Consider the following 24,032-nt stretch of genomic DNA (forward strand, 5'->3'; position numbering starts at 1 on the left):
GTTTAAAAGGTTCATGTTGTTACTCTTCCTTCAGCCCTGGTCCCTCAGTAAGTCAGTCCTTTGCCTGCATAAGGCAAAAGTAGTTGACTTGAATTTGGTGGAACTGGTAACACTGAGGTTAAACTTCAGTGTAGGATGGATAGTCTGAAACGCCACCAAAGTGCATTTGTCCGTAGCAGAGAGGTCTGATGCTTACTAAGCATTTGGTGACCATACCAGTATCTCCGGGAAGTGTCTGCAGCCTCCAGGGAAGGAGCAGACACTTCTCTTCCAACTTGTGCTGATAGTTTTTTAACAGTTGTGCAAGTAGTATTTACGCTACATCCAGCTTAGACTGTGTAACTTGTTGGCTTTTCCTTCTTCACCTTCGCTACCTTGAGTTTAATATGACACTTGGAAAAAAATAGCAGGGTTTTTTTTTAAGCAAGCTCTGAGGTGATTTGCTACCTTTTCCTTTAGAAAAGACTTGAAACTTACTTCTAAGTTCAGAAGGACATAGCTACCTGTGTTTCAAAGAGCAGCTTGGAGTAGCTGTTGGGGTCGAGGACTGCTTGTTGGTTTTGGATGAAGCCACTTGCCCCACACTGCCCTGGCTGCCACTGGCAGAGGAAAGAAGTTGAATAAACAGGGAAACTGTGAAATAAACAGAAACAAAACCAAACCTAGCCCCTGCCTCAGGGCGTGGGCTTGGTCATTGAAGCAGCTGTTTCAAAATTAGACTTTGTTTTGTTAAAAGGAGGCACATAAAAGCTTTTCTGCTTTTGTTTTTGTGCCATAATGATAATTTCCATACGCTTTTCTGTGTTATTTGTTTGCTTCCAGTTTCTTCTGATGAAACTTATTTGAAAAGTGAGCAGCTGTGTTATTGCAGCATTAAGGTGGTTGCTTCAACCTTTCCTACCTTGCCTACCCCCAGGTTTTTTAGCAGAAGTGACCATTTTCAGGTAGTGAACTTAAGCCTACGTGTTTTTCTAAGTTGCCACTCAGTCTTTAAAGATGTTAAATAGACTTTTGGTGTTCCAGGTCAGGCTACAAATACCCGTGCTGGGGCTTCAGCACTCACATCCTTCCTCCCTGCTGTTGACCATGAGCGTGGTGTCGACCTGGCTGGCTTTGTGGCTGCGTCGAGCGCTGGTGAGGGGGAATAGGTGGGTTTGAAAAACTGGTGGCAGGAGCAGGCAGGGCTGTCTCACGTGGGTAGTGCAGACAGACAGCGAAGTTTTGTGTTGGTTTGAATCCTGGCATGTGCTGCTGCTGCAAGTGACCCCAGAGATTATGAAAAGAGATGATGATGAGGAAATATTTTCTGGTTTTTTTCCTCTAGATGGTTTGTATGTGTGTCATTGCTCACAAAGTTATGCTAGCCCTGAAAGCTTTTGCTCTTTTCACTCCCCAGTTCTGGTGCAGAGCAAGGGTACAAGCTCCTTAGGAAGTGGTTGCTCAACTCAGTCTACGCTGTTTGCCGCAATGCGTTTTAGTAAAAACAGGGTTCTGTTTTTAGCTTGCTTTAACTTGGAAATTCTGGTGATAAGCAATTAGCTGCACAAATCCAGGAAGAAATTAGAGGAGGAAGCAACATAGTAGAATCTCACTGAGTCATTTTGTAAATCTCTAGAAGCAAGTAATTTCTCTAATCTGGTAGATGTGTATCGCCAGGGTGGTGTAGTCCTGGGGCTCAGAAAAACTTCATTTATTTTCTTCTGCTGTAGTCATCCTAAAGCAAGCAATTCAATGTTTGTCAGAGTTTCCCTGTAGTTACCTGAAAATAAACCTAACCAAGGGGTGTCTTGACAAATACACCCAAGACTGAGGTGCCGTGGATATTGTGATGCTGAGAGCTGGTTGATGTGCTTAAAAGGGAACCAAATGCAACACGGTTGGAAAGCTTAGTAGTGCTTTTCAAGACTTTCCTTTAGTTGTTCTGTTACTGAATTTGCTATATAAAATAATTAGTATGTGTTTATTAGCAGAAAACATAAGTTTATAATATGTTGTCTAAAAATCCCTGTATTTTGTTATATAGTTGATAATCTTTATCTTTCTCTGCTCAGATAATTCACAAAAAATCTGCCATCTGACATCAGATATAAAGTAGAAAATCTTGGTGTGTATGGACAGTGTGTTTTGTCAGAGGAGGTTGTGAAGGATGTGCCCTGTGGTGTGCTTGAGCTTTCTGTTGTATTTTATTGTAGAGAGGAAGTGAAACTTCAGCTGTATTTTGCATATTCTTTTCTTCCATTTCCAAGTAAGATCTCTGCTGGCTTCTGTGTTTCATTCATCTACAAACCAGTTTCACTTTCATTACACTTTTTAGTTCGACATGATGTTAAATTTGCATTTATTTGCTATTTGCATGTTGTGTGTTATTTCCTTTTGTGTAGTCATCCTGTAAGAATTTACAGCGGGATTTACAGGGCTGATGTATTGCCTCACACTTGAAAATACCTCAGTTTATCTTTTATGTAGAAAAATGCCCAAATCTCATTTCTTTCTGCCCTGCCTAAATGCTGGGCATAGGTACAGATCAATAGCAACCTCTTAAACTGGTGAGTGACAACTGATGTGGTCACAACTCATTTTTGAGCCCGTATCTCTGAATTTTCACCGTCATTATTTAGTTAACAGAAGGTGCGTTTGTGGGGGGAAAAAAAAAAAGTTACTCAAATCCAGAATCTTGACGTGCAGATTTTGAGTCATTGCAAGACAACAATCAAGTGAGGATGGATGTTTTGTATGGGAAACCCCTGTGTTGACTCTCCAGTCTTCAGTTAAAGGATCGTGCTGAATGCTGTTGCTCCTACCTTATGTATTTGCCTCTCGGAAAGCAAGCAGTGGCAAACACCCGGACACTCACTTCTGTACCTCTTTCTCCACCAGTGCTGGGAAGTGCAGTAGCTGGAAGTTTTGGGAGCCGTCAGCCGTTCCTATGCGGACGCCGTTGGGTCCCGCTTCGTCCTGAGAGTCTCCAGATGACAAAGTGCATTAGGCTGACAAACCCACATGTGTTGCGGGTCAGGCAGGCTGCCAAGCGCTCAGCACTCAGCCAGCGGGGAGAAAAGGCATTAGGAATCCCAATAATCCGCACATCAGTCTCCGTGTGCTGCTTGGTCAGTGGAGACCGAGCGAGTGAGCTGTGGAGAGATTGTGGGTATTAAGTGGGATGGGTAATGAAAGGCTGTGCTGGCGCTGATGTGAGACTCTTTAAATGGAAAATGACTTTAAATGATGGTGCCAGGGCAGTTGCAGTGATTTGCAGCTGGCACAGGTTCACAGTGTAACTGGTAGTTTTCAGCGAGACTAACCATTTCTTTAGGACGGAGCACCAGAATTGTTTTGAAGAATTAAGGAAAGAAAGGAAAAAAAAAAAAAAAAAGTAAGTTTTAACTGAATTTGCTTGCTTTCCCTCCTTGGGGCTTGTACCAGAATGATGGCAATTCAGGGCATTGGTTGTGTATGTTCGTGTGTGTCTACATGTGTACAAATAAATGCAAGCCATGTGAGCATATGCAAAGCTGCAAAATAGTATTCATCAGGATGGTAACAGTGGTAGGACACTCAAGAATACAATAAAGTGAGCATTTTAGGCTTAAGATTACCTTATCTGAGAACTTTCTTGAAAAATGATAGTTTTGTCTGGACAAGTAGGTATCATTGTTATCTGCAGATCAGAAGTTGGCTTGCAGAGGACTCGGAAATATTTCCGTTTTAAGTAATTATTCCTGGCTTTTTGTTACGTAGGGTAGTGCTCTCTGCTAGTTTTGTTTATAAGGGTAGTTGAGTTTCCCTATCCTACAGTGTGCGAGGCGCACGTAGATAAGTCGCACCGGTACTCCAAGTAGGGATCCAACAGTTTACTAAGTAGGTTTTTTCTGAGGCTAGTTAGGGAGAGGAAGAGCTTCCGAACTGAGTATTGTAATATTGTTTCCTGGCAAATTTTGAAACCATCTGGGTCAGTTCCTCATGCCCAGGAGTAATAATTCTGAAAGCAAAAGTTTCTGTGCTCGCAGGCTGCCTTCTTCCCACGGTGCTTGAACAGCAGCTATTGATGGCAGCCCAGTGCCTGACTTCTCCTCCGGCTTTCCCGGACAGCAGCATGCGTGCACAGGATTGCTGTGCGTCGTGCTGCCCGGATGGAACCGGACACCCCAAAATGTCTCTTGCATGTCTGTGTTCAGTTCTCCAATTTTGTTCAGAGGACGCAATGTGGGAGGAAAAAACCTCCTCTGAGCGCGTGGTGGCCTTTTGAAAACGCATGCCTGCCTGCCTCATCGTCCTTCAGAATGTCTTTTATTTCTTGTTGTGTTTAGAAAAGCAAACTGATTTATTGAACAGTAAGTTTTCCTCTTAAACCACTGACAGTGACTGTTTCACCGCAGGTTGTGCTGGGGCAGAGGTATGAAGGAGTAGGTGGGCTACCACTTACCAGTACCAGGGGGTACCAGCTCCCCGTGCTGCTGCCTGGTGCTGTGTTGCCTTCCTGGACGGTGCTGGGGAGCAGCGGAGCAGTGTCCGCTCCACCTTGTAGCAGCCCTGATGTGTCTCTTAAATTGCATAGCTGGTGCAGGCTGGAGCTTTTTCATCAAAGCTACGTTCCTGGTTGTTCAAGGACTCTTGACTGTCGCTTTCATATGAAAGGAAATCCTATCATTGATGGGTTTGTTTGGTTGGTTTTTTGGGGAGGGGGTGTTTGTTTGTTTGTTTACAGAAAAAGGAGGTTTTGCTTGCTGGAAAACCTCAGTTTGTTTCATTTGGGTAAAGCCTGCAGTGTCTGATGTAGCCAAAGTAAAATTACTGCCTTGCTCAACTGGCTTTTTAATTTTTTTTTTTGTGGCATCCCTAGAGATTTAGGGCCTACCGAGACTATTCAGCATCTGTTGTAGAAATGGTAGTTTCTCATTTTGCTTCTATGTGAACTTAACCTGGTTGGTAAATGATAGAGAAGGTTGTTTCGTTTTTTTTTTCCCTGAGTGTGCAGTGTTCCAGTGTCATGCAAGCACAATGAAATTTTACTCTGATAAATCAGCCCACCCCTGCATTGCGAGGGCACTCCACAAAAGAGTTGGTCAGTAGAAATTTCTTAGTTGTTTTTAAGCAAAGCTATCATGCCTCTCTGGATGCAGGTTAGATACTCAGGTTATCTGCATTTCTCAAAGAGTGAGTGTTATGGAAATGTAAGCATTATGCTTAAGTGACTGGAAACCCTGCTATGTAGTTCTTGCTAGTGACAATCGCTCACAGATTTGTAGGCTGTTTCAGTCCTGTCAGTACTGATCTTAGGACAGTGTTTGAAAGGGTGACAGCGACTGCAAATAAAAAAAAAAGAAAAAGACTCTTGATCTCTCTCTGCATCAGAGCTGATTTTTAAAACTTAGGCTCTAAGTTTTAAAATGTCAGACTCCAAGTTTATAGAAATTCACCTTGTTTCAAAGTTAAAATTTACCTTCCGTTTGCTAATAAAAATTACAGGTGTTGGAAATGCGTTGTCAAAGCACAAATTCTGGACTGATGATACTGGTGTGCGGCTTCAAAACCCTAGAATCTCATTCAACTCTAGCTGTACAACAGGTGGTGTTTTAGACATATTATTTAAATGTTGATTTTTTGCAGACATAGATTAGACCATATTAAATTTTCTCTTTAAAATAAAAATTTAAAACTGACAGGCTTCTTCGGAATGGTACTGTATATGCGATGCCACGTTATTAGGCATGTATGTCGATATGTGCTCAAATTTGGAGATGCTCGAACTTGTTAAAATAGAGAATGCTCTTATAACTCATCTTCCTATAAGAGAAAAGTACAGGCTTTTCTTTGTGCTTACCCAATAGCACACTTTTAAGAAGGATGCTTTCAGAAACGTATTTTACTTTTTAGTTTTAGTACAAACTTTTGGGGGAGGGAATCAACTTCAGAGTTTAACTGACATCTCTTTTTTGGTAGGGAGCTCATTTTCTCAGCGTCTCTCCTTTTTCTTGCTTTTTTCCAAGTTTGGTCCCTCTCCTGCTATGATTTTGAAGCGTGAAAGTTGTATATCCCAAAACCTGGAGGCAGATGCCCCCGGATGGGATATGTCAAGCTGAATTAAAGGATGGTGTATACATGACAGTTTCCGCTACTACTCAAGATAACAGTGTCTGAAATGGAAATACGTGTATTAGCAGCAGTGATAAAGCACTTCTGTAGCACCAAGTCTGGTGTTCCTAGTTTTTAGCTTTAGTTAGAGTTGCTAAAACTGTTATTTTCCTCCATTTTTCATTATTTTAATTTATAATGCAATAACCATGAGCAGTTGCTTTGGGGAATCTACACGTTGCATTTCATCAGACTCATCCGTACCCTCACACTGCCAACTGCACCTTGTTACTCAACAGGAAGTTTTGAGCCTGCTCGCTTTCCTCAGGATTATACATAGCTTAATAAACAGTCAAATAGGAAGAAGTATTTAAGTAATTGGTTTTGTTGTAAATCTGACTATTTTATTACACACATCTTGGTTGCTGCCAGCTTTATGAACTGTTTTCAAATTTTTGCTAGTGAGAGCAGCTTATTTTTGACAAGCAAGTAAAATGGCCTTAGTTTTATCATCGTCCTGGTGGTAGTAAGCAAGTAAATTTTGTGCTGAGATCAGTGAATTTTGTAAGTCCGTGTAAATCATGGAACATTTGGTATTTTGCAGTAAGGTGTGTCCATAGATGAAAACACCAGAAGCAGCTGCACAACAAATTTTACCGTTTTGGTGTGCAACCTGCTGAAGTACTGATTTGAATTTTCAGTGATGGATTAAACTGAAGCTCCAAGCGGATCAGTGAATGGGTCAATAGCATGATGAAGGAGGTTGCAATAAGTTTCTAGAAATGAAGCTTGTGCAGCACTTGCAACGTACGTCTAAAATTATTGGTGACCAAAGAAATTTGAATATCTAAGAAAAATTATTTAGTAATTTCAAGGCCATCTTTTCAAGTTTGGGCTTGGTGTGATCTTTGCATTTACAGTTGCATCTCGTTTAGTAAACACTCAGCTGTGGATTTTGTATATATTAGTGCAATTTTTCTACTGTTGCAGACCTTCTTCCCTGCAAACGCAGTAAATGAATAGGAGGCAGTGCTTTTTTCTGAATGCTTAGCTATGGGCCTAACTACTGCTGGTGGTAAGCAAATGATTAGCCAGAGAGCAAAAAGGGCAGTTGTAAAGTTGCTCTTGTTCAGCTGGAATTTAGGGTGATGTTGCAATTGGGAATTGATGCTATTTTAATCTATTACATATTGCAAATTCTGTTTTAAGCAGGAGAGATGTATTGTGCTCTTTATTCTTAATTTCTGTTTATTTTTTTAAATGGGCCATTAAAAAATCTTAGTAGAAAATTATTTTTTATGTAAAATAGTGGAGCAAGAAAGCATCTGAAAAACTGTAATTCTGGCTATGTATTTTTGTCTTAGATTTTATATATATTAATGAATCAGAAGTAGCTTTATACTTGTAAGCATAATGAAGTTGTTGTGATCATTTGGACAGTTCTGCCTCCCCATCAAACAAGACAAAATGTACTTAAAATGTGGTAAATTTGGTGTCTTGCCAATTCTTTACTAATTTTACATTTATTTAGAAGTGTGTTGAACTCCTTATTTAAGGGAACATGCTTTATTTTTTAATGAAAGCGGAAAAAGCTAAATCAGACTTCTTCCCATTCTAGTCCTTAAAAGATGTTCCTGTTGGAAATAATTCTGGCAGATGAACACAGGCACAATCTTTACTCGGAGTACACAGCTCTTCGATGCTGCCTTGCTGGTGCGTGTGTGTATATATGTATACATACGTGTATACATACGTGTATATATATACACGAACACCCCCGCGCCGCCCCAAGCTCCTGCAGTGCTCGCTGATGGAGAGCCACGCGGGTCAGCAGCCCACAGCCAGCAAGGACAGCCATGGGGGCTGCAGCTTCCGCCTGCAGCTCCAGGGACGGAGCTGAAACCAGCCGGGAGCAGTCGCTGTCGCTGGAGCGGACCTCTTCCAGGTATTTGGACTAGGCAGAGAAAGCAACTGCAGGGTGAGCATCTGCTGAACAGCCTCGAGGCTTTTGCTGGTGCTCGTTAGCTGCTGCATATTAGATATGAAATTATCTCCTGTTGCAGTTTAGATAGGTGCTACAGATGAGAAGATGGGTGAGACTGCCAGCACCATGCGAGCTTCCAGGCAGACTCTTGCTCTAAAAGGAGAAACAGAGCAGTATTTCTTCCAAAACTTCAGCATGGCTTTTGTTTTGCCTCCTGCAGACATAGTAAGTTAAACTTTACAGTGTTAGCGGTTAAGTAAACCTCAAGCTCTCTTCCAATAACTTGATACTAGTGTTGTTATTCACCATCACTGCTCTTTTCTGTCCATGCTCTGGTATCAAAGAAGCCTGAAGAACAACTTGTGTTTAACTCTTCTCTTGCCATCTTGTGATTTCAAATTAAAGAGCTGCAAAAGGCGAGAGTTGTTGCTCTTGAGAAGTGCTGTTTTGCAGGAGACCTTGTAGGGATGGCTCTTCGCTCTCCAGGGTGTGCAAGAGCTTTTGTTTGCTGCTGTTGTACACTACTTGATATCACAAACCCTCCACAGAGGCATATCAGAATGAACCTGTAGTCCGAAACGTGCACCATACAATGTTAGACATATCTTGTAAAATTATTTTTATAGGATTGTGGGGTAGAGAAGGACAAAGACCCAGGGCAGTAAGGTAAGCAGAGCCCATGAGACTGGATGGAAAAGGTGCAGGTTTACAATCAGTCTCAGGCTCAGTGCTTTTAAATCAGAAAGCCCAGTCTGTGGTTTATCAGTTTCCCTTGGGAAAAAAACAAAACAAAACACAAACCAAGAGAGAGTAGTTCTCTGCAAGTTCCATATACTGGCAAAAATGCAAACACTGTTGCTTTCCACGGAAAATTTTCCAACAAAATCCCAAATAGCTCCGTTCTCTGGCTTGGGGCTGCTTTCTTGCTGGCAGCCCACCAGGTCCTAAGTCCGGCTGTGCAAGAATACCATGTAAGATGTTTTTTACATAATTTGATAGGTGAATGGTCCTGACTTTCACATTTGGATTTGTGGTAGTGCCTGCAAATGGTATTTGCTGTTTCTGGTTCTGTACTGTATAGGAACGGGTGTTTTGAGGAATTATGTGAATATTCAGCTTTGAGATGGCAAAATTCTGGTCAAACTGCTTCCAAAAACACCTTACAGCCCTGACTTTAGACTGTTTTGTGATGGCATTTTATGAAACAATGAATATTAAAAAAGAACTGTAAAAGTATTGAAAAACCTATTGCACTATGCTGTTGAGTAGTCATACTGAAATAGTTTCACAGATCAATTCTTGGACTCTCTTGGTACTGGATTTGTGATTTTTAGCAAATTTTCACTAAAAAAATCAGAAATGTGAGCTGCAGAATCAGTGCAGTGGCAGCTCTGGGAATAAAACTCCTTGATTTATATGCTTTGATTTGTAAATATGCCCAAATAATTAAAAATAAGCAATGCTAAGGCTCCTGTAACAAGTAAGAATTGAGTATTCTTTTTACAGGCATCATTCAAAGAGCCTCAGCTATGTGTAGTGGCACAGAGGCAGTGACTAGCTGCTTTCCAGCAAACAGTAATGCCTGTCATGTTGTGTAAATGGAGGTTGACAGCTTGCATTTCATTTAATAACTTTCCCATTTCTAATTTGATTTAAAAAAAAAAAAAAAAAAAAGGAAAATGGAGGAAAAACTTAAGCAGGTTTTCACCCTAAAAGGCAGGGTGCTGGCAGCTTTGTGAGACCACTAAATATTAAGTACTGCAAATAATTTTAAACTTCTTAAAGTTTAAAAATATAAGTACTGAGGGGGGTGTTCAAACTGTGAGAAATTACCTGAAGTCTAAAAACTTCTGGTGGACAAACATAAAGTTTAAAATACTCTTCTGAAATCTGAACAGCTCAAGGTTTGTTGTTGTGGCCAGGAATACTTATCACAAAGCTGAGGCTCCTTTATCTCTGTGTTGCCTATTCTTGGCTTTTCTGAGGAGATAACAGACAGTGGGCTGGATAGTCAAGGAGGACGTTGAACAGTTTGTTGGAGGCTTTCTGGAGGTGGTCGTACACTATTAAATGTACTTAGTTTATTTTGTGGTGAACAATTGTTTAGTTTATGTGAAGCTGTTATTTTTTTCAGTGTTTTTCCAAAATGTTCAGACTTAACTATTGGAGTCTTTCAAACTTGTTGCTGTGCCCTTCTGTATAAGACTAGTAGCAAATGCCATTTTCTTCAGCTAAAAGGTAACCCTGTTCTGCTGGCGATGCTGTGAAAAACCAATACCTGCAGCCTAGAAGTGGTTGTTCCTCCTTAGATTAACTTCTATATTTTTAAACATCTGTCTTATAAAAACACAGAGTTATTACATCAGTGTTAGAAAGTTACATTCTTTCAATGAAATATGGCTCAGTCATATATTTCTTGCTGTCTGTCCTTCTAGTCGTCTTTTACTGTTTTTATTGTTGCCTTGTGGTCTTGTATTACACAGAGAACTTCTCAGATAAACGTATACAACTTCCATACTGCTTTGCAGTTGTACACTAAGGACAATTTGTCCATTCATCCTTTTTCTTGTTGCTAAAAAGGACTGTGTGGTCATCACAAATGAGCTGGAAAATATGCATGCAAGAATGAGCGCTCACCCTGTCATGTTTATGGCTTAATTTCTCCAAAGCTTTGGTTCTTCTGGATGTAAAAATCTTTTAAGGAGATGTTAATTTTTTTTTAATGTGTTCATGGGTTAGTTTCTAGCCTTGCTTTACAGTATCACTCAGAAGTATGCTTATTGTATTATTGGTCTGGCACTAACTGTTTTATAAACGCGTAAATACTTTTTAGTCTTGTTTTCTTGTTTTTCTTTGAGCAAAGATAGACTTTTGTGACTAGGATTATTAAAATAATCACGTACTTCACATTACACAGTGTATGAAACACATTTTCTCAAAGAAATGGTGAGCCACGCAGAGGTCTGCTGGTATCGCCGCTTGCATCAAAGCCAGAACAGCATGAAATTATCCAAATCCTCACTACTTCATGTTACATGAGGCTTTTGACTCTGAAATCCCACTCAATGCCACTTTCATTCTTCTGATAACATAGTTGTAGGAAAAGTAAGAGCAATTGTAATTAGATCCACCTTTCTGGGGATTGCCGGAGTCCCTCAAGGTCTCTGTGTGTTGCTGTGGGTATAAAGCCAGCCGCTGTCTCTGCTCCGCAGTGTCTGCAGGAGGTGGGTGGTTTGTCTTTTCTGAAGGCAGCGGGACCAAAGAAATCCCAAACAGATATAGAAATTAGGGTCACGTGAAAAATATGGTGCAACTTATCCTCTATGTCCCTGTTGAAATCCAGGTCCGACTAACTACCGTGGGTTGGATGTGCGGTGATTTGTGCTGCTCTACTCCTAAGCCCAGTTGCAGGGGTTAGAAGTGGAGCAGCAGAATTCCTGGGTGTCAGTGCTCTGGATTTGGTCCTGAGACAGGCTTTAAAGGGAGGCTTTGAGATACAGAATAAAGTGCAAGTAGTAAACACTGCGAGATGCTTGCCAGAACCTTAAAAGTACAGTTGGCTTTTTTTTTGTGTGTGGTTTTGGGTTTGTTTGTTGTTTTTTTGGTTTTGCTTTGTTTTTTTGGTTTTGCTTTGTGGTTTTTTTAATTTCAAGAGCACAGTATCATAGGCAGTGAGACCTTCAGGAAAGGTCTTGCATTTATTCCAGTTCCCACGAGCCGAACATCCCAGTGTCACCTCATATGACAATCTGAGGGTATAGTATTTGCAGGCATAATATTTCTGTGCAGGTCTGTTACTAAAAGGTAGTAAAGAGTATTTGTGCACATCATTTACAATAGCTGATGGTAAAGACCTAGGTGCCAAAACCATGTGCGGAGTAGACAACTGCAATAGCTTTTTCATGCATCAGTATGTCCATGCTGCAAAGATCATGAATTGTGCAAGTATCTGCTCCTGTGATGTAAACTACAGTTTAGCTAATGTGAAACAACTTGTTTTGCTGAACATAACTTTGAAAGCACAGTTTAGTTTAATTGCTCTAGAAGACAATCCTCTTTATGTTGAAAAAAAAAAAAAGGATAGTGTTCATTTATTTGTCACATCAGTGTTGGATCTTGATGGTTGAGTCTTCAACCAGACTGTTGCTTAAATGAGGGGAAAATTGTCCAAGCAAAGCGTAACTTCATCTTAATGTTCAGGTAGAAGGAGACATACCTATTTCAGATATTTGCGTTGAAAACTTGTTCTTAGAATATTCATCTGTTGGCATTATCTGCTGGCATGTGTTATTACACAATACTAGCTTCTCTGATTTTGAAAGCACTCACCTGATTCTAGGTGCAGAGTAGGCATAAGTAATGGTGGCCACCAAGGTGTAATAGCACATTTTGATTTGTAGGGACACAGGTGGGGGGGAATCAAGCAGAGTCTCTTGTAGCAGATGTCAGGTGCTGCTGGTGTCAGAGGGGACCTAGCACGTACCGGGGAATGGATATGGAAAATGTGCATATTCCTCCTCTGGTTGGGAAGACCTGGTAGCCTGCATGGCACCGTGGCTCAGCATTTGATGTCTGCTTAGGAAATCAAGAACCAAGTATAATACTAAGTATTGCATCTCTTCAAATAATTTTTTGGAAGTTGAGACATGCTAGCTGTGGTTTGTGTGTAATGTTGATACTTTAAGCTTTATAGTAAATGACATTATAGTTGTTCCTTAAGTGCAAGTGCTGGTTAGAAAGCTTGGAAGAGGCTGAGTTGGGATTTGATTTTTGTCACTGAGATGTATTCTTTATTTATGTGAACTGGTTAATGTTACAGAAAGTAAGCTGATGAGCAGATTTGGGGGTAAAAAATGGTCAATACTTGTTTCTGCAGCTGTTTATTCTTACAAAAAAAATTCAGAAGTGGTTTCAACTTTCTGTTCAGGTTATTCTGCTCAAGTGGTAACTTATTTCAATATAATAGTGGTGTATTTGGATTGAAGCATTCTCTTTGGAGATTGCCAAAAAATTCCTTTAAAAAAAAAAAGGCCAGCTGGAACAAAATTAGGGGCAGGGAGTCTCAGACACATTGTAGTGTTCAAAAAAACAGAAAAAGAAAAAAGGGATCTTTCTGTTCTTATCACTCCAAATTCTGCAGCAGAAGCCAGAGCATGTTAAATCGTTGTAGCCCAAGTGGGAATGAGGCTTGTTTCTGTACACTGAAATTTTCTGTTTTCTTCCTTGCTCAAATTCTGAAAGGGAGGATGACTACTATCCACTGCAAAGTATTACTGAATTTACTTTTTTCCTTATTTCTAGAAGGCAATGCAAGCTACCCGCTGCCACAGCTGGAGAAGAATCCACAATGTTCATGAGGAGGGGGGCTGCTTTGACAAACAGCATGACTAGGATGTGGCATGGATGGCTGTAGAGGCAGGAACGGTGCCTGGAGGGATGATCTGTGCTAGGGGTGCTAGATAAGATCAGTGTTAGCCCTTGAAGCGTGTTTTCGGTAGGCAGGGAAGCTTGGAGCAAGTTTTGGATATTGCAGCTACTTTACTCGATTGTGGTTACTATGGTTATAGTTTGCTGTGGTTAAAAATGCGCTGCTCTACTTGCTTTGCTTGGCTTTTTTGTACAGGGCTTGTAACCGGTGTATCCTGGCTGTAATGGCAGCGTGGGCCTTATTGGAAGGATTTTATTACTATTAGTATGCCATTTGCTTAACTTGCCTATTTTTTAACCTTCCTAAGCTTGCTGCTAGTGTGAGTGAAATGGCCAAAGTAGGAATTGGAAAGCTTTTGGGTTATTTGAATTATTTAAGGAAAAAAAAAAGAAAGAAAGAAATCTGTTCTAGTAGTACAGCAGATCTTGCAAGATGCTCGGTGTTGACCGAAGCCTCAGCAGCTTTCTGCTCCCTTCCTCGTTGCAGCAGGAGAAGCCCCACCAGCAGGGCTGGTCCCCTGCCCGCAGGTCTGCTGCCTGCGCGTGTTGCTGCCTGCTCTCTTCGCTTTCAGTTTTGGGTTTGCCCTTACCAGCGAGCCATCGTGGCGTATAAGAAGGAATATGCAAATATGGGTTTTGGAGAAGTTGTGCTAGTTACATCAGTGGCTGGCCAGAAAACGATAAAACTTAATAAATGTAGTGTGCCGTCACAGGCACAGATAAGGAGCAGAAGAGCATGGGGCGAAGTGTCTCCGCAGGAGCGCTTTATGGCTGGTCTTTTGGATTCCAGCCTTCTCTAGGGAAACGCAGTGTGACTTGCTTATGTATTTTTTTTATTTTAGTTTAGCTGAAGTTTCCATCTTAAAATTTGTATCTTCATTCCAGCAGCACAGCACTCCTACAACAGGAATGGCAGCTCGGTAGCTGCGGAGGCTGGACGTAAGGCTTGGAAATAACATCGCAAGCAAACACGCCAGTCATGCAAAGTAGAAAAACTTTGAAGGTGCTCTCAGATTCTTGAATTGGGATTTCCCATGAATGGCTCGGGTTTCTGACTTAGCTGGTTGTGTCAACAGCACATAGCTGTAAGTCTGGGCAAAAGTGGCAGCTTCAAGCAGTGAGGTTAATAATGTATAACCATGTAGGGAGATGGTATCTGCCCTCTCTTTGAAGATTTCTTGACACTTTATCTCTTCCCTCCTCTTTTTTTTTTTTTCTTAGTAGGCGGTTAGCAGGTTGCTTGAGACAAGCTACTGTTGTTGGCTTTTAGTGTTGTTGTATCAATCTGAAAGTCTTTTTTCCATGTAACCAAAACACTTGTGTGTTTATTCTCAGCCATACAGACAGAAATTGCTCTATACAGGACTTTAAATGCAAGGATGCTAAATATCGTCACTGTTCTGTGGAACAGGTAACTGCTTGATCTGATCTGCAAAACATTTCAGCATCATAGTTATTTAAGGCTGAAGACCAGATCATCTTTGTTCACTCAGAAATGTATGCAGATTGTAGCATAAAATGAGTTACAGTTTCTATGTTGGGTGAAAAATCTAAATGCCAGTGGTGTTGAGACAGGTCAGAGGCCTGATTACAACCTGTGGCATAGACTTTATAATAATAAGCTGTGGTAGTGAAATGAAATATTTGGGTATATGTGGCTTCACTAAGAGCATCTTGGTACCATTGTACAGAAAACCAGTGCCAAGAGAGGCTTATTAGGTACTTGGATTTTCCTGTGATAGGGAGCAGAACTTCTCTGGGTGTTCTGTTTGTATCATCTCTAAATGCGGATGTTACATGTGAACAATTAGTGTTTTGCACTTTTTTTTTTAAACACATGAAACCACTGAGTAGCTTCTTAAAGTCTCTAGATGTTTGTAGTAGAAACTGGGTGCACGCTCAGAGCTCTGCAGCAGAAACCCTTGGGTTTCTGTGTTCCAGTTGTAGACTTGATGATACTTGTGTACTGCTTTCATTGACAGTCTGTTGTAGTCTGATCTAAATAGAAAATTTGAATCGTATTTATGACCAATAGAACGTCTATGGACAAGCTTGAGCAACTGTTGCAATTAGTATTCAGCTCATAATGGAAGACTAATGGAGTTGATAACCTGGTTTTCTTCCCCCCCTAAGCTGTGTGGATGTAGGGAGCATAGATCTTTCTGGCATGTCGCAGGGGCTGAATCGATCGTAAATAGTTGGAGTATTCAGAGTATAAACTGCTTTGTGATATGCTAGGCCAGGAGGGAGAGGTTTTGAGTTGTTAAGCTGAGAGGAGGCGAGAGTTTTGATGAGGAATGCAGGAGAGAGGAAGGTCCAAATTTCTGTGAGACTCTGAGGATCAGTAACCAAGGTATCAGTTACATGTGAAGCTATTTTTTTTGTGTAAGTCATAATTTGAAATGGCAATAGTCTTTGAAGGACAGTTTTCTTGTGTATTTTGTCCGAGCACCGCTGGGGACTGCAGACAATCGTGTGAAGACGGTGTGTCGGAGGCTGGCACAGCCGTTCCCCCGTGGGAGCGTGAATGCCCGCTTGTCTTCTGTGCTCCTGCCAGTGAGCTTCGGTCCCAGCCCTCGGGACAACGTCATCTCAGTTACCTTCTCTTGTTCTTTGTTATTTGTGCGAGGTTTGCTGCTTCAGGGAACCAGAAGCTCATTTGAAAAATTAAATCGAACGATGTGAATGAGACTGATGTTTATCAGGAAACTTATTTTTATCACTCTCTCTGTTCCTTCTCTTAAAGTGTAGCCACAGTGCGTGGCTGGCAACTTCTTGAAAGCTGCTTTTTCACTATCGTCCCCCCCAAATTGGCTGTGATTTCATGACATGGATGGAAGAAAGGGACCATTATATTTAAGAATGTTAGATGAGGCTAAAAACTGATGAAACAGCAGTTTGGAGTATTTCTTAATTTTAAAATTTCTGTCTTGTTCAGTAGCAGCAGTAGTACTTCACATTAAATAAGAGCATCCATTTGGTTCTTTGTAAGTGGAATATTCTTCCCTGGCTGCTGAAATAAATCTTCATACTGCTTTTGGTGAAGTCATTTTTACTGTGTAAAATTGACTATAGATCTCTCTCTTTATTGTCATTGTAGAAAACCTAGAATAAACTCTCAGTTGGTGGCACAACAAGTTGCCCAGCAATATGCAACCCCACCACCGCCTAAAAAGGAGAAGAAGGAGAAAGTGGAAAAACAAGACAAAGAAAAACCTGACAAAGAGAAGGAAATTAGTCCAAGTGTTACAAAGAAGAACGCTAACAAGAAGACTAAGTAAGTTTGAAGGATGCACTATCAAATGCTGAGTGATTTCAGTAGCACTGTGCGTTGATTAATTGTGCAGTTAAACTAACATCATACTCTCCCTCTTCCCTCCAATTCTTACAGACCAAAGTCAGATATTGTGAAAGATCCTCCTAGTGAAGCGAACAGTATACAGTCTGGGAATACTACAACAAAGACCAGCGACTCAAATCACACTTCAAGGTAACTTTATACTAAAGTTAAGCTCTCAGTATCTGACAACTGTGTTAAATAGCAGACATTTCTTTTTTTTTTTTTGATGGACAGAGACAGACTACTGTCTAACCCACAGGATCTGCCAGTGTTAGTACGGCAAGACCATCGGTGGCTATGAGCCTTCTCCATGTACAAGCACTCAAACACTCTGCTGGCAAGGACATACTCAGGCACTGGAAATATTTGTTCTGTTGTCCATTAAGTTTTTGGTTCTCTGCTAAAATAATTGCATTGTCAATTGGGCAGTAATGCTTTTGGCTGTAAAACACCGTGGGGGAAAAACATTAACCAGCCATCGTAGTGGTCTGTCAAATTCTTATCATTGCTTGATAGCAGTAACAAAGGTTACTTTTTTACTGCCTTATCTGCAACTCTGTCACTCTAATTGTGAAGATAATTTTCCAAGTATACGGGAATTAAAAGACTGCATGAACAGATTTGCTAGAATCTTGCTATCAACAAAAAGCATGAATGGTTGGTTTCATGTTTGTCTGGTTTCAAATGGGTAGCTGTTTATGGAGAGAGGTTTATTCCTAGTCTTGCCTATACTGATACTCCATGGTTGTTTTCTTTAAGCGGTGTCTTGTGCTTTATTTCTTAAATCAAAAATTCAGCATCAAAGAGCAGTTTTTATATTACTGAGCTTAGAGAGCTACAAGAGGCAGAAATCAACTGGGCACTTTGCCTGTGCGGGCTATATAAGAATTGCATCTCTTTTTAAAATGTGCCATAATAAGTATTTTATAGTGAAGCCACATGAACCGAAGTAATATTCGTTAGCTGCAAACAGTTGTAAAGCACGTGGAGAATATGGTTTGCACTGCTGTTAGCATTAAGGTTGGCAAGACATGACTGCAGAAGACTGTTGTCTTGAAGTTCTTAAATAATAACATGAAAATGTTTAATAAGAGTGAATATCCTTTACACAGTAACTCACTTGATTGTAGTGAGGGCAGTGTGAGATTTGCTGTGCTAGAAGACTGAGCTGTTTGCGGGGACTGCTGTTAACTCTTCCTCAGCCCCCAAAGATTGAAGTGTCCATTCCTGATTTGATTAGAGAAATATGGCTTTATTGCAAATTTTTTTTTGTCCTGTTTTTTGAAATGGTACTTATTTTGAGACTTAGAATGTGGGAGACTTGATGCACTTGACTAATGACATAATATTAAATTGATAGATTACATCAAATAATTGTTTTTACTCCTTGAAGGAGTCGCTCTGTCTACTGCAGAGTCTTTTAGTCCATGTTTTGTGGCAAGCTTTTGTCATTCCTAATTAATCCTTAATGGTATCAGGTCTATCTGGATATTTTTAAGGGATACATCATCTCCTTCAGTTCTTAAACTATCTAAGCGTTTAGTGGAACTTTTCTTGCAATTCACTGACCTTAGGAGTGCTGTCAAGAGTCTTTTTAAAGGATCTGATTTTTATGGAGTCACAAGTTATCTGTTCAGATTTTTTTCATGCCCAGATTTCTTAACTGTTTTTTTTGTTAATTGTCTTTTAAGGATCTCTGGATTTTTAAGAAATACTGTTTGAACTTCTTGGATACCATGCCTGTTTCTGACAAAGTATCTTCATTATTCCATGCCTTCCTGTGCACTTTCAGATTGATTGTTTTGAAACACATTTCTTATTTAGCTATAAATGTTGAAGCATCAGCGTGCTTAATTTTGCAAAACGACTTGAGTGGGCCAACCCCTTTGCTGTCTATAGGAAGCAAAAATTGTATGTATGTGCTGAAGAGGTTGTCTGGAGGTTTCCATCTGTGCTTCATCAGCTCTTTTTGCACAGGAGAGACCCCTAAAACACCCTGCAGAAATGGTTGGAGGGCTCAGTTCTAAAACTGACGTAGAGAATATGTTTGTGAGCAGGACTATGGAGAAATTCTGCACCTCAGCCCTGCTTCCCTCCATGTTAATTTGTCATGGTACTTAAAGATGTATGGGCAGTTTCATTCAGGTGCTTGGTGCATGGCTTATCTCTAAGGTTGCTGAGCTTTTCCTGGGCAGAATGTAGTGCAGCTTAGGCCCATATGAACTCTTTTTAAATTTTTTTAATATTCCCCCACCCCGCCAGATATGACTCTTTTGACAAGCAGTAGCAGGAGTCCATGTTCAACCCTGTAGAAAGGTGGAGGCGGTAAGGTCTGTTTCGGTATCTGGGCCAGCATTTTTTGGCTGTTTCTGAGTACAAGAGAAAACAAATGACCCAGGCAAATTACAGGAAGAACTGGGTTTCCTAGAGGAACTCGGGGCTGAGGGAGGAAAATACGTATGCGTACTATGCTTCCGGGAACGCTTGCTGCTGTGTTTGCCGCTGATGCTTTGGGGGCAGCCTGCATCTGCCGAGACGCTATCTGAAAGCCGACGGAAACCCCAAAACTTGCTGAGCTAGCTGGCCTTTCTTGTTACCCACAAACAAGGTGACATCATTTAATCTAGCCTGTGGTTATGCGTTGAATTTGCCAACTTCTGCAAGCACGTATGTACAACGCATATGCGTGGGCATGTGTGTCTCACTGTTGTGGGAATTCACTGAGCACAGCTATGGGTTTGAAAAGGCTAGTCGCTAAACGAAGGGGCTGTTTCAAGTAGGAGGTCTTACTGACTGTTATCCCAATGCAGCAGTTTTTTAATTGTATTTTCTATCTATTAGAAATGCTTTTCCTGTGGTACTTGTTAAAAATTGAAGCAGCCTCCTAGGTTAGATATGAAAATACTATTTTTGGTGGAGTAACTTCATTTTTGGTAAGGAAGTTTGCAGAAATACATTTGTTCTATTTTTGAAGCTGTACAGCCGTCCTCAATACTTTATCCTGTCTAGTTCTAGAATACCATTTGGATAACTACTACTTAAGGACTTTCGCCTTGTGAAGTTACCACTGCAAGCCATTGAGTATGCATGGCAAATACAAAGTTGGCTTAATTTCCTCTTTTTTTCATTTTGACCGCACTAGCCTAGCATGCTGCAGACAAGGAGGAGGAAAGGCAGATTGGTTTAAAAGCTGGAGCTTGATCCCAAAGTAAACTAACCTTCCCTCCATCCCTCGGAATAAGGCAGTTCTCAGCAAGCTACTTTTCACTGATGTATAAACTCTCCTTTTTAATTTCCCTGTTGGGAATATTCTGCTGCTTAAGCCTGACCCTTAATTAGGAGCAAAAGCTGTAAATTGCAGCAGTCGCTGCAGCTGACTTGGAATTCGCTGGTAGCTGGAGGAGCGTCCAAGGTTTGTTGTATCAGAGCTTTGGACCAGCCCCTGAAATGTGCATGAATGTCAGCTTCCTAGAGTCTAGACCCTTATTAGCTACATTACTAATTGAATGATAGCACAGCATGCAAATTACTGAGATAATACTGAGCTATAAATACCAGTGTGTTCTTTTCTGATGATTTTGATTTTTTTCTTTTTTTTTTTCCTTCCCCTAACCAAAAGTGCTAGCTGCAAGAAATACCGTTGTACATTCTGGATTTTATTTACAATAGCCTTGGTTCCAGAGGGAACATTTTGAGCGATTTTATACATGGGCTGATTGGGCATCTGATTTGTATAAGCTCAAAGCAGTTGAAAGAGAAGCCAAGTTGTCCCAGTGCCTGTGTTGTTTGCAGCTGCAGAGTTCCAATATGGGAATGAAAGAGCCGTGGTCAAATGCTTTCATGTGGTTTTGTATTGCAGAGTCACAGCCTTGTCTCATAACATCAGGGCACATGATGAGATGGTGAATTTAGATAAGAGAACTCTTTCATCTGCCCCTTGGGGAGGAGATCCTTTGGTCTCTTTGGCTCCTGTCCCCTTGGCTCTGCTGTAGTGTCCTCCTTTCTGGCAGAATTGGATTAGGGATAAGTCTACAGCAGAGCACCCTTTGCAGAGCTCTGCAAGACAGGTCTTTCCTCTGGGGCTGAGCATGCTGCTGCAGCCCTCACAGCCCGAGCTGTCGCAGGGAGCAGAAGGTCAAACCTTCGTCCTCCGCTGTGCGGTACTCTGCTGCCTAGGTTCTCCTCCCAGTTATTGCCATCTGCGCAGGCGAGCGGAGGACAAGTCACACCGGGTTTGTTGTTGAATGCTTTTTCTAATAAACTTTTCCTTTCTCATTTATTTTCACCCTTTTTATAAATGTTTTCTCATTTATTTTAGACCCAGACTGAAAAATGTGGACAGAAGTACTGCACAGCAGCTGGCAGTCACAGTGGGAAATGTCACAGTAATCATCACAGACTTTAAAGAAAAGACTCGCTCCTCTTCCACGTCGTCTTCTACAGTGACCTCCAGTGCAGGATCAGAACAACAGAATCAGAGCAGCTCGGGCTCTGAGAGCACAGACAAGGGCTCGTCCCGTTCCTCCACGCCGAAGGGGGACATGTCGGCAGTCAACGATGAATCTTTCTGAAAATTGCACATGGAGTTGTGGAAACTATGAATCAGGGTATGAAATTCAAACACTCCAACTGCCCATGCTGTTCAAATCCTGGAGAGCCTCTTCTGTGCTTGAACACACACTTTCTCGGACATCGACCTCTTACTGATGCAACCAGGATAATTTCTGCTTGCCGTGGGCATTTGGCCACCAAGGAATTTCTCACCCTAACGATTACTCTTGACACTTTTATGTATTCCATTGTTTTATATGATTTTCCTAACAATCATTTATAATTGGATGTGCTCCTGAATCTACTTTTTTATAATATCTGCTGTGCACAATTTTCCATGAACATTACAACTTTTTGTTTTGGGGTAGGGAGCGGGTGGGGAGGGAAGGGGGCTTTATTTATTGCATTCACAAACTCCATCCTCTTTCAACATATCCTTTTTAAGTTCAGTTCTTCTTCCAGTTATACTGTGTACTATCAGTTTTGATATAAATTATATATAAATATATATATAAATAAATATATATAAAGGGTTATTTGAAACCAATACATGGAAACGCTGGTGCTTGAAACACTGTGAAGTGAAAAAAAAAAAAAAAAAATCGAACAGTTCAAGATCTGGGACAGTCCCCTTCTGTGAAAGTACTGAAACTGAAATGGAACTGGTCTTAGGTGAAAAGTGTTCCTGAAGGTTCGAACCTGGATGGGACCCGTTCTCTCTATCGTTCCTTCCCCGTTTCTTCCCTAAGCAATGGCTAAAACGTACTGGACACACGGTTTTGATTTTTATAGCTTGGGATCTGAAATGAGAAAAGATTGCTCCAGGTAGCTTGTATTTCCAGTAGGGTAACTCAGATCGGTGACATGCAAGTTCGTGCCCAGCTGGAGCGTAAGCCTTCACAACCAGACTGGTGTTGGCATGCCACGGATTCGTGTATTTTGGTAACATGAGCATCGCTATGTCGTGCATAGCCAATCCCACAGACGTTTGGTGTTCTAGATTTAATGAGTTTCATCCACCTGCACCGGTGACCGAGGTACCTTTAGAACTGGAGTGGTTTGCTTTGGGTTGGAAGGCAGCAGGGAGCCGTAGGGCTGGGAGCGATCGCGGGTTGAGGGAATAAGCCGGTGCTTGTTCCAGCCGGCGGCACGTGGGTCGGTCGTCAGCCCCCTTCTGTCTGTCCCGTCCGTGCTGTTGGGGTGGCTCTTCTCCTTGAAGTCCATCCGTAGCCCAGGAGTGGTTTCCGAACAGCACTTTGTCCAGTGATAACGTTGGGCTTGTCAGCGTTTGGACGCTTCTGGGTCTCCTGCTGTGGGAGCAAAAGTAGGGAAAAGCTTTCCTGCTGGCAACTGAGCAACGCGCGTGGCTCATGCTCATGACCAGCATCTCCTTCGTTCTTGCTCTAAAGCTATTCAGACTGTAATTTCTTTTCCTGGCCTGTTAGTGTTACTTTACAGTTTACCTTCCATGCATTATCCTGCTAAAACACTAGGCTGAAGAGGTAAAACAAAACTTTTTTTTAAAAAAAAACCAAACAAACAAAACCCAAACCTCTTCGGCTTTTCATCTTTATTTAGTGGCCCCAAGGTGCTTTGCAGTAATTTCGGGCGCAGAGGCTGTGGCTTCATTTGACATCAAATGCATAACTTTTGGGCATGATGAAAGAGGGCCACATTTTGACAACTTTGTGCCAGCTTGTTATATTGTGAATTATTTGCTTAGCAAGAGTAACTTCTCTTTGTGGAGGCAACTGATTTAAGATTTCTTTTAAAATCTGTGTGGTTTTGAGTAGCAGACGTAGGTTCCTTTCACACTGGTGACAGAAATGTGTAAGGGATCCATTGCAACCCCTGCTCGAAGGTACGTGCAGTGGCAGTGCCTTTGCAGCAGTGGTTTTATTCCGAATACGTTAACGTGGGCACCCCAACTTAATTCTGCTTATATTCACAGTATAGGCTGTATTTACCTTTTTAAGCATTTTTAAAGTATTTATTAAAGAACCAAAGGAAACCAGATGCTTCCTATGAGCATCAAGACAATTTATTATACATAGTTTTAAATACTATGAATTTCTCAATCCACATTTTAACATTAGTGGGATATTGCAAAGACATTCCTTTTTCCAGTTTTTACTATTCCTTTAAGGGTCTCAGGGAGGGTAAACTGGTCAGCCATATTTATTTATTTTACTGAAATGTATTGGAATAATTTTTTAAGAGAGATTTTTTGAAGATGCCCCTGAACTTGTATATTTTGCACTGCTTTATAAATGATCCATTATCAATTAGGCTTGCGTGCATCTCGGCCGTGATCCAGCGAAGAATGTGAGCGAGGTGCGAGTCCCTCTGGCTTCAGTGGGGCTAATTCTGGTGCTTCAAGTCAAACCGTGCGCTTGCCTCCTTCGTTGAATCTGGGAATTTGTGCAAAAAAGGAAAAAAAAAAAAAAAAAAGCATTGTGTGTACCAGGGAATTGCTTCTTTTTCAAGTGAAAATGGACCTGTAGATCAGTTGAAAAAGCTTTAACGCTGTGACCAGCTACTCATGGCTACTGGTAAAGTCGGTAACATCTGTCTCTGGCCGTGCCTCCTTGATAAAGTAGCTTGCTATAAATAAGTGGGAAAATTTCTTTGGAACAAGCGACCTGTAATTCTGCATTC

At 41.2% G+C, this 24,032-nt stretch overlaps 1 protein-coding gene across 1 annotated transcript in view; it reads left to right on the plus strand.

Moving 5' to 3' along the window:
• The window catches only part of RYBP (RING1 and YY1 binding protein), a 44,284-nt gene extending 20,526 nt beyond the window's left edge, over positions 1 to 23,758 (plus strand). Inside the window, 3 exon segments of the mRNA XM_010570582.1 lie at positions 16,584 to 16,760; positions 16,875 to 16,973; positions 21,142 to 23,758. Coding sequence (XP_010568884.1) covers positions 16,584 to 16,760; positions 16,875 to 16,973; positions 21,142 to 21,394 — 529 coding nt within the window. The 3' untranslated portion in view covers positions 21,395 to 23,758.
• The last annotated feature ends 274 nt before the right edge of the window (positions 23,759 to 24,032 follow it).

The sequence above is a fragment of the Haliaeetus leucocephalus genome, unplaced genomic scaffold, assembly GCF_000737465.1.
Source record: "Haliaeetus leucocephalus isolate CR32 unplaced genomic scaffold, Haliaeetus_leucocephalus-4.0 Scaffold2, whole genome shotgun sequence".
Taxonomy (NCBI): Eukaryota; Metazoa; Chordata; class Aves; order Accipitriformes; family Accipitridae; genus Haliaeetus; species Haliaeetus leucocephalus.